The following is a 13,989-nucleotide window of genomic DNA, read 5'->3' as shown; positions in this document are numbered from 1 at the left end:
ATGCCCCATAGCTGCAGAAAAGGCTAACATTGTTATATTTTTACAAAAAACAGCTGAACATGAGAGGTTTTTGGACCAATTTTGTGTTCTCCATTCTTTAAGCACCGGTTTGAGCACCGTTTGAGCACCGGCACCGTTTCAAAAGTACTGATTTGGCACCGGTATCGGATAAAACCTAAACGATACCCATCCCTAGTCGTCACCCCCAACCGGTCGCAGCAAATGGCTGTCCCTCTCCGAGCCTGGTTCTGCCTGAGGTTTCTTCCTGTTTAAAGCGAGTTTTTCCTTCTCCTTTCTCTGTATTATTGTAGGGCCTGTATGATACAACATAAAGTGGCTTGAGCTGACTCCTCTTGTGATTTGATGCTATATAAACAAAACTGATTCGAACTGAACTGAATTGAATTAAACTAAATATCTGCCCAATCATCTCTTGATGGTACTTTATGTGCGTGCCATCGTGGCCATGAGTAACCAGGAATCCGGATTTAATCCTGTAGAGGAACCCTTGGACACAGCTACTATATCCAAGGAAGCCAACAGTCACACAAATTACCCAATCTCAGTTCAGAGGGGTTATGATGAAAAATAACAATACCGAACTCGTTGGGGGATCTGTAACTGGAATGGGTACAGCTGAATTCCTTTAATAACCATCTATTGGGGGGTAAGTCAAGCAAGGGCGGTATTTCCAGAGTGTTCCAGAGTGCTTTACCGTATCTTATACCTGTGTTACTACACTTGGATATTTGGACACTTTAGATATACACAACACAGTGTTGCCCTTGTTATTCTTTGCTGTTGTAATCTTTTGTTTTAAAGGCCTCATAATTTTTGTGATTTGTTTTTTCCTGGTTACTGGTATCGAGTTTAAAATTCTACCAATGTTATAACTCCAGCACACCCTTGGAAACGCTGAGGCAGAAATTACAGCAGGGGAATCCCTCCATCGTCCTAATCCATTAAAAAAGCTAATTTTGCTTGCTATCCACATTGCTAAACTTTTCCCAATCTGTCACTGACAAATTCCCCAACTGTCAAGCTATACTGAGCACAGATCCACACAAAACCGTCACTGTTAAATTGCACTGAAGTTCTGGCACCCCGATATGTCAGCATGTATCAGCAATGTGTCTATTTTAATCTACAACAACTTTCCAACTGCTAAACAAGCAGGACTGTGCCAGATCTGTATGTATGTTCAGACTTTACAGCACTAAACTATCAGCTGTTTTGTAGCCATTACACTGACTATTAGGAAAAACAAAGATTTTAGCACTATGGATATTTTTTATTTGGGTGAACTGAATCTCAGTCTGCACGTCCTTGCCCATTTACCCTGATTTTAGTTTTGTGTCCTCCCTGAAGATGCCAGTAGACCACACTTGATTTTTTACTGCAGAAATCTTGGTTATTGTGGTCCGTTGGCAGCTAGACCTCAACATTGCTCTTGTCCATAAAATCCTGGAAATAACCTTAAACAATCTGTTATTGTTGTACATCAGAATGTCATCACGAATTCAAGTAAATGTTAAAAAAATCCTCACTCACCATTGACCACCACTGCAATGTCCACAAAATCGATCTCCCCGCGTGCCTCTACGCTGGCTTCACAGCGGTACACACCCTCGTCAGCCTTGGTCACCTGATGGATCTGCAGGTTGTTGTTTGGCAACACCTGGAACCTGCCTTCACAGCACACGTGAAAAGGAGGACAGAAGGACAGCCGGAGAAAGGCAGAAGGGGAGAGTGGAAATAACAAAAGAAAAACAGCATACGATAGGGAGAGAAGCGAGATAGGAAAGTTAGAAAAACAGCGGGAGAAAATTGCCATCTCCACTCTTCAGTAGTTAGACTGTCAATCTTCTCTTCAGCACATTTACCTGATAAAGTCCACACAGATAAACACTTGCGCAATTACAGTTCCACACAGTCTCCTATTGTGGCCACTGGGAGATTGGCCGGGATTGCTCGGGCCTCTATCTCATTTCTCCCAAGCAAATATATTTATAACCACGAAGCGTAATTAGAGTGAAATGATTAAAGGAAAAAAAACATTCTTCTCCATGTTTCATCATTACCTTGCTGCTGAAGATTTGAATTTCAATTAAAAACCGTGACAGATTCAAGGGGTCACTTTTTCTAATCTGTTCAGGCATGTGTTTTGTCTGGAAGGAGGACGGGGAAGCGGTGTAGAGAGTTGTAAATCAGGGAAGAGGCGAAGACGAAAATAATGAGTCCTAGTCTGCAGCACCTGCTTTCTATCAGGGAAGACTGTTACTGAAAGTGAATCTTTCTTTTCTTTTAATATTAAGTAGACTACTCTTCTGACATTTAGCACTATTAGCGCTGAAAAGGGTGGTATTACCAGAAAGAGCTTCATAAATGACATACATCAGCCTTCCCTCGAATAGGATGGAAGATGATAGACAATAGTGCCACATAAATACACCCATTAGCTGGCTTTTTCCCAAAAGATGCAGGGTGTGGGTTTGCATTTTATCTCATGGGAAGCGGTATCTTCGAATGTCGCTATCCAACTGCTCAATAATCCGTCCTCTCAGCTGCTTGTTAACATCGTCTCTGTCTGAGTTAGACGCCTCCCTCCGGAGCTGATGGGGTTTCTATTCATAGAATTTTAGACTTTTGTCTTATTGTGAATCCACACAAAAGAAGGGAATAGCATTTCCCAGAGACCTGAATTTTTGCCACATTAGTGAGCCTTTTCAATGACCGAGAGAGGGAAACAGTTGGGCAGGCTGAGACTGACAAGCTTTTTTTCCTCTCAATAATTAAGTGTTTTTGGCATATTTACATTCGTCATGCAATCCTTTTGAGATTATCACTCACATGCAACTTTTATTATTACCATAAATTACTAAAATATTCAATATCACTATACACACTGACTATTCACACTTAAGCAGTGGTACTTTATCCAAGTACTTTCTTTGACTAGAGACTTTGGGATGATTTGATCAAAAGCATTTCACACTTAAAAACAATATATATATATATATATTTGTTTTGTTTTTTTAACAGGAATTTACCTTTAACACAAGATTAAACAGATACATTATATGCTTATAAACAAAAAACAGATAACTTAAGCAGATTTAGCCAGAGGATGAGAAAATGAATAACGACATATAACCAATGCCAGGAAACTGTATTTCTGTGTGTCTGAAAGAAAAAAAATACTGAATACCGCTATCGGTCTCCTGTATTGGTCACGCACTAGCCTAATACAGTTAAATATTTGTGTGTTATTAGGCAGGTAGTTTTCAGCACTGGAGGCTCCTACTTCTGTTTTGTTAGCCATCTTCTTCTCCTTGGGACTTTGCACATTTGTGGGCGTGCAACTCAATCAGCGTGACCATTGACAGGAACGATGTATCATGTATTCATGCATAAAGTAGAAAACTGCTCTTTACTACTCTCAGTGGACAAAAACCTTTACCAGGATTATATTATATATGCTACTGGCCTGTTACCAGTTAACCTAATCACATGAAAAATGTTCCTGCAGCTGTTTCTTTTTAGCATTACTTAATCGCCCTTTGTCGCCCCTGTTGCAGCTTTTTTTGAGACTAGTTGCTGCCACCAAATTGAACATGAGCAAATATTTTCCTTAGAATGGTGCATTTTTCTCAAGTTAAACACTTGATATGTTTTCTGTTTTGTGCTCACAAGATTTGAAAAACTTTGGATTCTACTTTTATTTATATTTTTACAGTATATAGCCTCTCAAATTTTGGGCAATTACAACTCAATTACTTTTAAAGAACAGTCATTGATACTGATCTTTGATTACCTACTGTAATTCAGACTTCACATCCCAAAACATAACTTTATATTGTGTCCCTGATCTTGAGGCCTTCTGAATACCTTTGAGCTAACCTAACAAGCCATTCTTTGTTTGGTCACTGCAAATGACAGAGCAGTAGGATGTAATTTCCCACGGCAATTAAAAAAAACAAAAGAACAAAACCAAGAAATGTAATGAAAAAAGTCTATACGTGAAATCAGGGGGGGCAAAACTTACTGTGGTGCTCCTCAGTGATCTCTTTGTCCTGGTAGTACCACACCACCACGGGCACCGGGGAGCTAATGACATCACACACAACTTCTGCTGTCTCACCATAGCGGAACTCCTGCGGTGACTGAACATCCTGGAATGTCAGCCTCTCTGCAAGATCAAACAAGATGGAGATTGAACAGCTTTTTCCCCCTCTCTGAGCATTCAGAACAGACAATTTATTGCAGGTCTGAACATCAAAAGGAAAATAAGCAGAAATTGTTGCGCTTTTACTGCCCTCTTAACTCATTCACTGCCAGCCATTGGCAGTGAATGAGTTAAACCCATTGACTCATTCACTGCAATTGACGGCTATAGACGTCAGTGGCAGTGAATGAGTTAACTATGACTGTTTGGAGACAGAACATAAAGTTAGGGCTTTAAAAAAATTGTTTCCTTCCACTTGTCTTAATCTTGGCTGTATCCTGTGAGGAAGGAGTTTGACATTTTAAAGTACTTTGCTGTATTTCTTGATAATATGGGTTAACGTGTTAGGGTGACCTACTAGCTGCTCATCTTGTGGCTAGGCAAGAACAGTCCCTTCAAAGGTACAACAGCTTTTTTTGTTTCGAGAATACAACTCTTGAATTTGTGGCTACGTCCACACGTACCCGGGTATTTTTGAAAACGCAGAGTTTTCTATGCGTTTGCACCTTTTGTCCACACGTAAACGGCGTTTTCGGTCACTGAAAACAGAGATTTTTAAAAACTCCGGCTAGGGTGGATATTTTTGAAAACTCCGTTTTTGCATTTACGTGTGGATGAGAAAAACGGAGAAACGGAGAAACGCAGAAAACGCAGCGTCAAAGGTGTGAGCCTTTTTTGACGTCACACTGTGCGCCACGTTATTGTTTCGGTGAAATGAATTTCTACAATACTATTACTGTTACTTGTACTCTCTGCAGTGTTTAAATGCTTACATATACACACACAGTTACTGTCCCTCCATACATACCACTAGGTTCTGCTTCTCTGCCCCATCCTTGTTTACTATTTCTCACCGAGGCTTCTAGACTTCTGATTGGCCAACATTTCTACACGGTTAGGAATATATCGCCACCTGTTGCTTTGGCATGTTCCTAGCAGCGTTTTCCTTCATTTCTGCGTTTACGTGTGGATGTGATTATTTTTTAAAACGAAAACGGAAAATCTCAGTTTTCAAAAATACCCGTGTACGTGTGGACGTAGCCTGTAAGTATACAAGAAAAAATGCAGCCATTATCTGAAATCATGAAGTCAAGTAGCACATCTGAATCAATTTATAGCCTAATTTGCAAACGGATTTGATGGTAAGGAAAAAAAGCCATCTGTGATTTTAGCACAGAAGCACCACATTATCACATTTCTGCAGAAATGGGAAAAAAAAAACAACACGCTGATATGGATGACTTAATAGCTGCTATCCACTAGTTCAGGGGTGGGCAATTCCAGGCCTCGAGGGCCGGTGTCCTGCAGGTTTTAGATCTCACCTTGGGTCAACACACCTGAATCACATGATTAGTTCATAACCAGGACTCTGGAGAACTTCAGGACATGTTGAGGAGCTAATTTAGCCATTTAAATCAGCTGTGTTGGTTCAAGGACACATCTAAAACCTGCAGGGACACCGGCGCTTGAGGCCTGGAGTCGCCCACCCCTGCACTAGTTCCTAGTGCAGCACTTAAATTATAAATAACTTCATAATTTAAGTGAACATTTGATCTTTTTTGCAAATGTAACCACCCATCCTACTTCTTATCCAATAATTGGCGGCAGGTGGTGTGGCGGTACAGTGATTAGCATTGACATTGCCCAGCAGATGGCTTCCAATTCAGGCTGACGACTAGCTTAAGTGGTCATTCTAAATTAGCCACAGCTCTATGGTATTGCATCACCTGGCTCCACAGTAAAAAAAAAAAAAAACAGCAATGAAAGAGAGTAAGAACATAATTTTTCCACTATGACAAACTGTTTTTTTTATATATATAAACCATGTTACCACAATGTTTTATTGGGTGCAACAACAAATCTGAGTTAAACAGATTTAACATAAGATTAGTTAAGAACGACTGCCAATTCATTCTGAGTATGACATCAATGTTTTGGGGTTTTTGTTTTTATTTATTTTTTTCTTTGGGAATCTTCCAAATCGTCCAGTTTTTTGGATCAACAAACCAACAAAGGGATGACAGACTACCAGTGTTGGTCAAGTTACTTGAAAAAGGTCATCAGTAACTAATTACTGATTACTTCCCCCAAAAAGTAATCCCATTACTTTACTGATTACTTATTTTCAAAAGTAATTAATTACTTAGTTACTTTTTAAAAACACGATTTACAACCTGAATAGGTGATAAAGCGATAGATCTTTCAGCCCAATTCTACTTTTTCTACATAACCCATCATACAAAATATAATCAAATGGAAAAGTCCCTTTTTAAAACTTGTTTTATTAGTTTTAATCTTTTAACTTTATGCATCAAGCAAAAATTTAATTATATGCAACATTCTCTGACTGGAAGAAATTTGTTTAACATTTAATAATAATAATAATAATAATAATAATGGATACTTTATTGATCCCCATGGGGAAATTACCTGTTTTTCTCTGCATTTGACCCATTCACTCAGTGAAGCAGTGGGCAGCCCACTAAGCAGGCGCCCGGGGAGCAGTGTGTAGGGACGGTACCTTGCTCAGGGGTACCTCAGGGTAGCCGTTAAGTGGATTCGAACCGCCGACCTTCCGATCATGGGGCGACCACTTTACCTACTGAGCTATCCCTGCCCCCTATTTTTAAACCTATTTTCTGCACATTCCAGCACATAAAATATATATTTTTTGTGTGTTTACACTCTCTCTTTCAAATAGATGCAAGTAAAACACAGCAGGAAATAAATAAAGTCAAAGACTAGCGGTCCTGTTGCTCTATTTTCACCTGTAAAGCAGGAGTAGGGTAGGCGGAGGTTTGCCCTGGTGCAGGTGTGCCGCAGCGGTCAGTGGACGAATCCGCGAGTTTCTCTGTGAATTTCTCATTACGTCGTAGCGCACTCTGTGTTTGCTTGGAAGTTTAGGGGGTTTTTTCGCTGTAAAAAGAAATTTCCTTCCCACGCACAACGGACACTAATGTTTTTGTCACTTTTTATGGAATCAAACTTAAAGTAAGGTCAGTACTTCCACGCTTTAAACTAGAGATGGCACGATACCACTTTTTTATGTCCGATACCGATATCATAAATTTGGATATCTGCCGATACCGATATGAATCCGATATAGTGTTTTTTAATCAACAAAACAGTTTTTTTTAAATATCTTGCTGCATTTTGTATAAGTTCATACTCAAGTTTAAAACAACAACTACACTAAAGCTATTCTGTTATACCTGTATGCAAAAAAAAAAAAATTTCATAGTTCAGCAATACTGATCAATCTAATAAACTTAAACCTACACCATCCTCCCTATTCTGGTATTTTAAAGAGTACTTAGCGTAAATATTAAGCAACCTAACTAATAGGGTTCCAACTCCCAGCAACAACAAAAATAAATAAATAAAAAATAGGGAACCACCCCTCACGCTCCACCTCATGATGCTTAATCAACGTAATCAACCTTAATTTGATGCAGTGTGAAAAAAAATGCACATAAATCAATTATTTTTCAAGAAATATTAAATAGATTCAACATCTTTCTTCAACAAAATTGCAGACTGCACAGATGGTACCTTCCCAAAGGAAAAAGTACTATAGCTTACTAGGGTATATATATTAGACTTAATAGTCACTATATACAGTAATTGACTTCTATTCCTTTTACATCAAATTAAAACTAATTAAAATTAAAAAACAGATAATTATTTATTAAAAGCTAGACATTTTAAATGAGAATAAGAAAGAAAAGTATGTCTTTGTGCCCCTTTTCCCTGTTCATGCCCTATCGGCCCCCCTGGCTAAACTTTGCTAGATCCGCCCCTGCACAGTTACCAGCGTCAGCTACGTAGAAAAAGATCCTGGTGTAGAAAGTAATATTAAATAAATTCTAACAACAGCTTATCAAGCTTAAATGTGCTGCTGTTGTTCAGCTGCTGGTTTCCTCATTCTGGTGCAAAGTGGGCCAAAAACAAACAAGAGAGACGGACTAGCGACAGAAAAGCCAATCAGCTGATCATTGATCAGTTTCATGATTGAAGTAGCAGCAAGAAGAGGCAGTCGCTTGTTAAGCTTAATGCAGGAATGCTTTACAAACATTCAGAGATGGACTTACACACTTGCTTTACTTCTCTCGGGGATAACTTTGTCGGAGATGAAATGCCGGGTTGCTAGCGAAGCTCCAAATGCTATCCAGACCACCGACAGGTCCCGCATGCCACAGCCGCTCTATCACGTGATGCATACTGCTCCGACGTTCTGAGGTGAGTTACGGCGTGTTGCAAGTTTTGTGAGGTGCTTTCGTGATATTTAATGGATCGGATAACATTTTTTATTTTTCTCCAATATCCGATCCAGTAATTTAGGTCAGTATCGGACCGATACCGATATGTAATATCGGATCGGTCCATCTCTACTTTAAACGCTGCATGCTCATACTCTCTCCTGCACTCATTAATGATCCATTGTTGATCTGCACACAGCTGTTGTCACGAACGTGGCACTGGTTTACATCACTGTCATGAGACATTCTCGCAAAAAAATCACGGTTTTAGTAATGCAGTAACGCAGCGTTCCTACGGGAAAGTAACGGTAATCTAATTACCGTTTTTGCAATAGCAATCCCTTACTTTACTCGTTACTTGAAAAAAGTAATCGGATTACAGTAACGCGTTACAAGTAACGCGTTACTGCCCATCTCTGCAGACTACACATATGGAAAAGAAATAGTAAAAACTTACATGATTTACTCATGAAAGTGGCCACTTTCTCATTACTTTCATACATTGTTTTAGTAAGTATCCAAAACATACAAGTTTCATTATATAATTTTTCAAGGGATCTTATATCTGTTTTCACTCTTATATGCTTTTCATACAAGTTTTACACAAGACAGATATATATAAATCTTATAAAGTTTGTATCTTTTCCATATGGGTACAGACAGGATAGAAGGCGAGCATTCCTTCCATGTCTGAAGAACCAGCGAATGTGAAGTTTGCCAATCAGATCCACCTCATCCAAGACACTACAAACATAAAAAACCCAGAGTTTGAGGTGTCTTAACAGGACTTCACATACAACAGGTGACATCATTGTGTCAGTGTGACAGACCAACACTGCTATCCATAGGACTATTTCAAAACTATAATATTATACAAACCCAGCGTGCACACATTCACTGTTGACATTCAGTGCTTGAATTCTCAATAACACCCCTTGTGTGCACAACAACCACGTTATTAAGCATAGCTGTCATGTTAAATAATGCCCATTGGTTCCCACCGAAAGCATTTGGAAAGACACGCAGGAGAAAAATTATGCACAGTGCAAACTGACGATGAGCTTTTACTCTGAAAATCAAACAAAGCAAAAGCTTAATCCCTCCTTGACTGTTTTTCTGGGACACAGATAAGGCAAGTGTGATGAAACAGCACCAGGTGACAGCAAAAAGTAACTCGCTTTAACTTGCTGCCAGTTATAAAAGAATCAATGAGCAGAGTTATTCTGCAGCCTTACTGTTTGCAAAATTTGACAAAAGCACAGGCAGGCTTTGATTCACTCCATCTTGGTTTCAGCATTCTTTAATAGGTTCCCCTTGGTGCTTGTTTAAAGCTGTGTCCTCTTCCTGGCAAACATTGGGTGTTTTACGAGGACGCCGTTCTTGGACCAGCATTTCCCCACAAAGATCTCACGCGAGCTCTCGTCGAACCCCACTTTCCTTGGCTTTTGATGTGTGTTCGGGCTGGCTCTGCTAGCGCCGCAACCACCTGCTATCACCTGCGTGCTATATTGTGAGGGTGTGAATAAATCAGCTACAGCTCCTCTATCAGTCCCTTCCCTTAGTGAGGCTTCAGCATTAGCATTTTGCTCTGTGATTTATGCCAGGCTGCTCCCCAAAATGAGCTTTCACTCCCCGGCTGCATCCTCCGCCTGTGAACGTGTCTGGCATCTCAGTGTCTTCATTAACTTCAAGGATGCCTTTGCGTGATTTTGTCATTCACTCCGTTGGCTTCTTATCATCCACCCTCCCCTCCATATGTGTTCTTTTTATTTGCAAAATCTGCTTTCTCCCCCTCTGCCTCCCTCTCAGGTTTGAACATTCTGGTGTCACTTGTTCCTTCTGTTTGTATCCATTTCCTGTCTCTTTTGTAGTCGTGCTGCTCTACAAGAGAATCAGTAAGGGAAACATCCTCTCTGGAGTAACACTCTACTGCACACTTGACACTGGCGAATTGAGAATGTACTCAGTACTCTGGAGTTTCTTTGCTGTCGTTCGTAGACACATCACTGCAAAGATAACTGTCTGATAAGCTGACGAGCCAATTTCCCTGGACCTGCCTCAAATGTGAGACAGATTTGTTTCTGTGTGTTCTGGCCAAATTAGCTGGTTTTGGAAAATGAGCTTGTGCAGCATTATTGCGTTGTCCATTAATAAACTAACAGGAAATGAAAGGCTTAGACATTGTACTGGCTCACTCTATAATGACTATGAATTTTCTGTCACTGAATACAGTTGAAAACAGCACCATATTACACCAGCTAATTGATGTTGCGGCTTTTGTCACCAAAATAGGTTTTCATGATTTTGTGACAGTAAAGGGTTTATCTTGAAATAAGAATCACTTTGATGCTTACATTACTTATACTATTTTGACTGCATAAGTCTGGTTATGCTAACAAGTACAGGTAAACTGCTTGCAGTACAATATAAATACCCTGATGGTGTGGAGGGTGGAACACTATTATAGGCCTTAATGGATTCCATTTTAGTTGGCAACAGAGGAGGGATTACTAACTATTTTCGGTGAGTAAAAGGACATGAGAATGACAATTACTATGCTACCTAGCTAACAGCTAGATAACATGTGTTACATGTGACCTTGCATGTCGTCATTCTTCATTAGCAGAAGAATTTACTGTTAAAGAAGTTGCATACATTCACGAAATGTGACAGCTGACTGAGTTCTCCAGGCTTCTTGAATGACATTCAAAGTTTAACTGTTCATCTGCCAACATGATTCCATGCTGCTTTAATAATGTTGAGGTCCGAGCTCTGGGGAGGCCAGTCAATCACTGATAGTGTTCCTTTGTGTGTTGTTCTATGCAGCTTTGATTTTACTGAATTCCCAGTGTGTTTGGGATTATTTTTGCCAACCAGAAACTTTCCAGATGGTATTGCATGTTGGATCAAAATGTGATGGTACATTTCTGTGGTTGTAATTCCATCAGTTTCACAAGATCTCCAACACCACGATTGGATTCATCAGTCCATAAGACCTGTTGCAACTCATTTTCAGTCTGTTTCTTTGTAATTTACCCTATTTCTCTCCCTTAAGAATACGGTAGCTTATTGGCAGTCACTAAAGACAACTTTGAAAAACCTCCACAAATATGACTAGCTACTTGTTCAGAAAATGGAAAAAAAAAAAGGAGTGGCTCAAACAGTAGTGCTAATATAGTAGCAACCATACTGCATTACACTGGAGTACTAACAGAAATCAAGCTAGCAGGCACAGCACACAGAACAGCAATGTTTTTGCTTAAATGGCAATCCTAGCATGCTACATTCTCACGTTGACAAATGTACATGCTAACCAGATAATGTTCTTATGGAGAGCATCAGTGTTAAATATGTTATCTTGCTAAAATTTCCCAAGTATCACTTTCTGTAGCTAATTGGCCATAAACCATGGTGCATAAGAAGCACAAATTTTGAAATGACTATAGATAAAAAGCAAATTGGTTACTTAACTTTTCTTGTTGTTTAGGACTCAAATGTCAAAATTTCATGGCAAGATTTGCTTTTAGATTTTACAGTTCTAATTAAAATTAGAAATACTAACCTCACTGTGGCTTTGGTGGAAAAAACTGAATCAGAGGATCCCTGAATTAATTAGTTGCCATCTCAGGGAACATGTGTGTACTAAATTTAATGTGAGTTAGCACAAGATTGGCCACTAACTCATTGCTAGCTACTGCTTTGTTCATCAGACTGTGGACCAGCTTTTAATTCCAAACTGATCTGACAATCCGTGCTGCATGATTACATCTGGCCATCATAGAGAAGTCAGCAACTGCGGAGAAGATGTCAACACTTGGTCTCCCACAGGTCATGAATTTCATGTAGAACATGTTGCAGCACGCAGGTCTGTGCACCGTGCAGAGGAGTCCTCGCCTGTTCCGACTGTGCGCTGGCAGAACACCTGGCTGGATTTTAGGGTGGTTTTCATCCGCCTGCTGCTCATGGAATCTACACTGAGGACCCCAGTGAGTGATGCCTGGTTACCATGGAAACAATGATTTTGGGGAATTGGTTATGTGTTGAATGAGGCAAAGGCTGAGTGGTGGCAGGTGTGATTGAAGCTGTGATGTCTCCCCTAATGGTTCGCTGGGAGAGGATGAAAAGGCAGCCACACAGCAGGTGATGATTTCCAGAGTGTGTGTACATATAACTGTGTGTGTGTGAGTGAGCTCTGGAATCAAATCCATGTACGTTTTCTCCAATTAAACTTTGTGTAGACTCCTGATCAAAGACTCACACCTCAGAGGTCACTTGGCTCTTATGTTATCTTTTGTGCTTGTAGCTTTTGGAATCTTTGTCCTCTCACCTGCGAACAGAGAGAGTTCTACCTATGATCTTTTTTTTTTAATATGAACCCTGCTCTCGCAAGCATTTTGTCAATAGACTAATAAAAAAACTTGGATTTCTATAACCCACTTTAAAGTGTTCCACTAAATGACTTCACACCTTGATTTGACACCAAATTCTCTTGAATAGCAGGCTAATACTAATTCTACACAGATACAGCCATAGATACAGTATATGGCCTGTATTTGTATAGCGCTTTTACTTACTCCCTAAGGACCCCAAAGCGCTTTACACATCCAGTCATCCACCCATTCACACACAGGTGATGGCAGCTACATTGTAGCCACAGCCACCCTGGGGCGCACTGACAGAGGCGAAGCTGCCGGACACTAGCGCCACCGGGCCCTCTGGGGAGGCCGATCCACGACTGATAGTGTACCACTGTGTTTTTTCTATCCAGGTGTGCTTTTATTACACTGGTAGTGCATTTGGGATCATTTTCCTGCTAAAAAACAAAAAAAACAAAACTAATGCTAATGCTAATGAAACACTTTCCAGATGGCACTGCATGGTTGATCAAAATTTGATGATACAGTTCTGTCTTTATAATTCATCAATTTTGGCAAGATCTCCAACACCGGTGGTTGAAACGCAGCCTCAAACCATGACAGAGCCTCCTCACTGTTGTACCTGTCACTTGAATTCTTCTCTATAAACTGATGATTTCTGAATCAAAAATATCCCGTTTGGATTCATCGCGCCATCAGACTTGTTGCCACTGATAATCAGCCTTTTCTCCCAGTTTCCCTTCCTTGACAGCCACCCTTCCACTGAAATACTTTCTACTGATGTTTCAGTGAACAGTGGATGGATCAGCTGAAGGGCTAGATGCATCTCTCAGGTCCTGTGTTGGGTTTTTGCTGGTCTTTTCTTATTTATGTCCTTTTCTTAAGGACATGACTTTTAGACACAGTTCATCTGCTGTAGATAGTTGTTTTTAGGCTTGACACTTCTTTTGTCCTCCACTTGTCCAATGTCCCCAAACTGTTTAAGTACACACCGCACATATGCCAAGTTTCCAGCTAATAGTTCTGGGAATCACTTTATTGGTGTAAAAATGCTATTTTATGCCTGTCAGGCTTTGTTAGCTTGAATTCCTTTCCACTTAAATCCGCATAAAACATGTGTTTGTGTTTT

General features: G+C 40.0%; 1 protein-coding gene across 2 annotated transcripts in view; it reads right to left on the bottom strand.

The window, feature by feature from the left end:
- ncam2a (neural cell adhesion molecule 2a) overlaps positions 1–13,989 on the bottom strand; it is a 468,276-nt gene that overhangs the window by 130,638 nt on the left and 323,649 nt on the right. For both annotated transcript variants that reach the window (XM_085449776.1, XM_085449777.1), the window contains exons 4-5: positions 4,046–4,189; positions 1,552–1,689 (exon numbers count right to left, since the gene is read on the bottom strand). In XM_085449776.1, the coding sequence (XP_085305902.1) occupies positions 1,552–1,689; positions 4,046–4,189 (282 nt within the window). The remainder of the gene's footprint in view (positions 1–1,551; positions 1,690–4,045; positions 4,190–13,989) is intronic.

Source organism: Copadichromis virginalis, linkage group LG23 (assembly GCF_057382275.1).
Source record: "Copadichromis virginalis isolate Kocher_CV1m ecotype Utaka linkage group LG23, C_Virginalis_male_GT1.1, whole genome shotgun sequence".
Lineage (NCBI taxonomy): Eukaryota > Metazoa > Chordata > Actinopteri > Cichliformes > Cichlidae > Copadichromis > Copadichromis virginalis.
The sequence above is the reverse complement of the archived record's forward strand: the minus strand, read 5'-3'. Positions and strand labels throughout refer to the sequence as shown.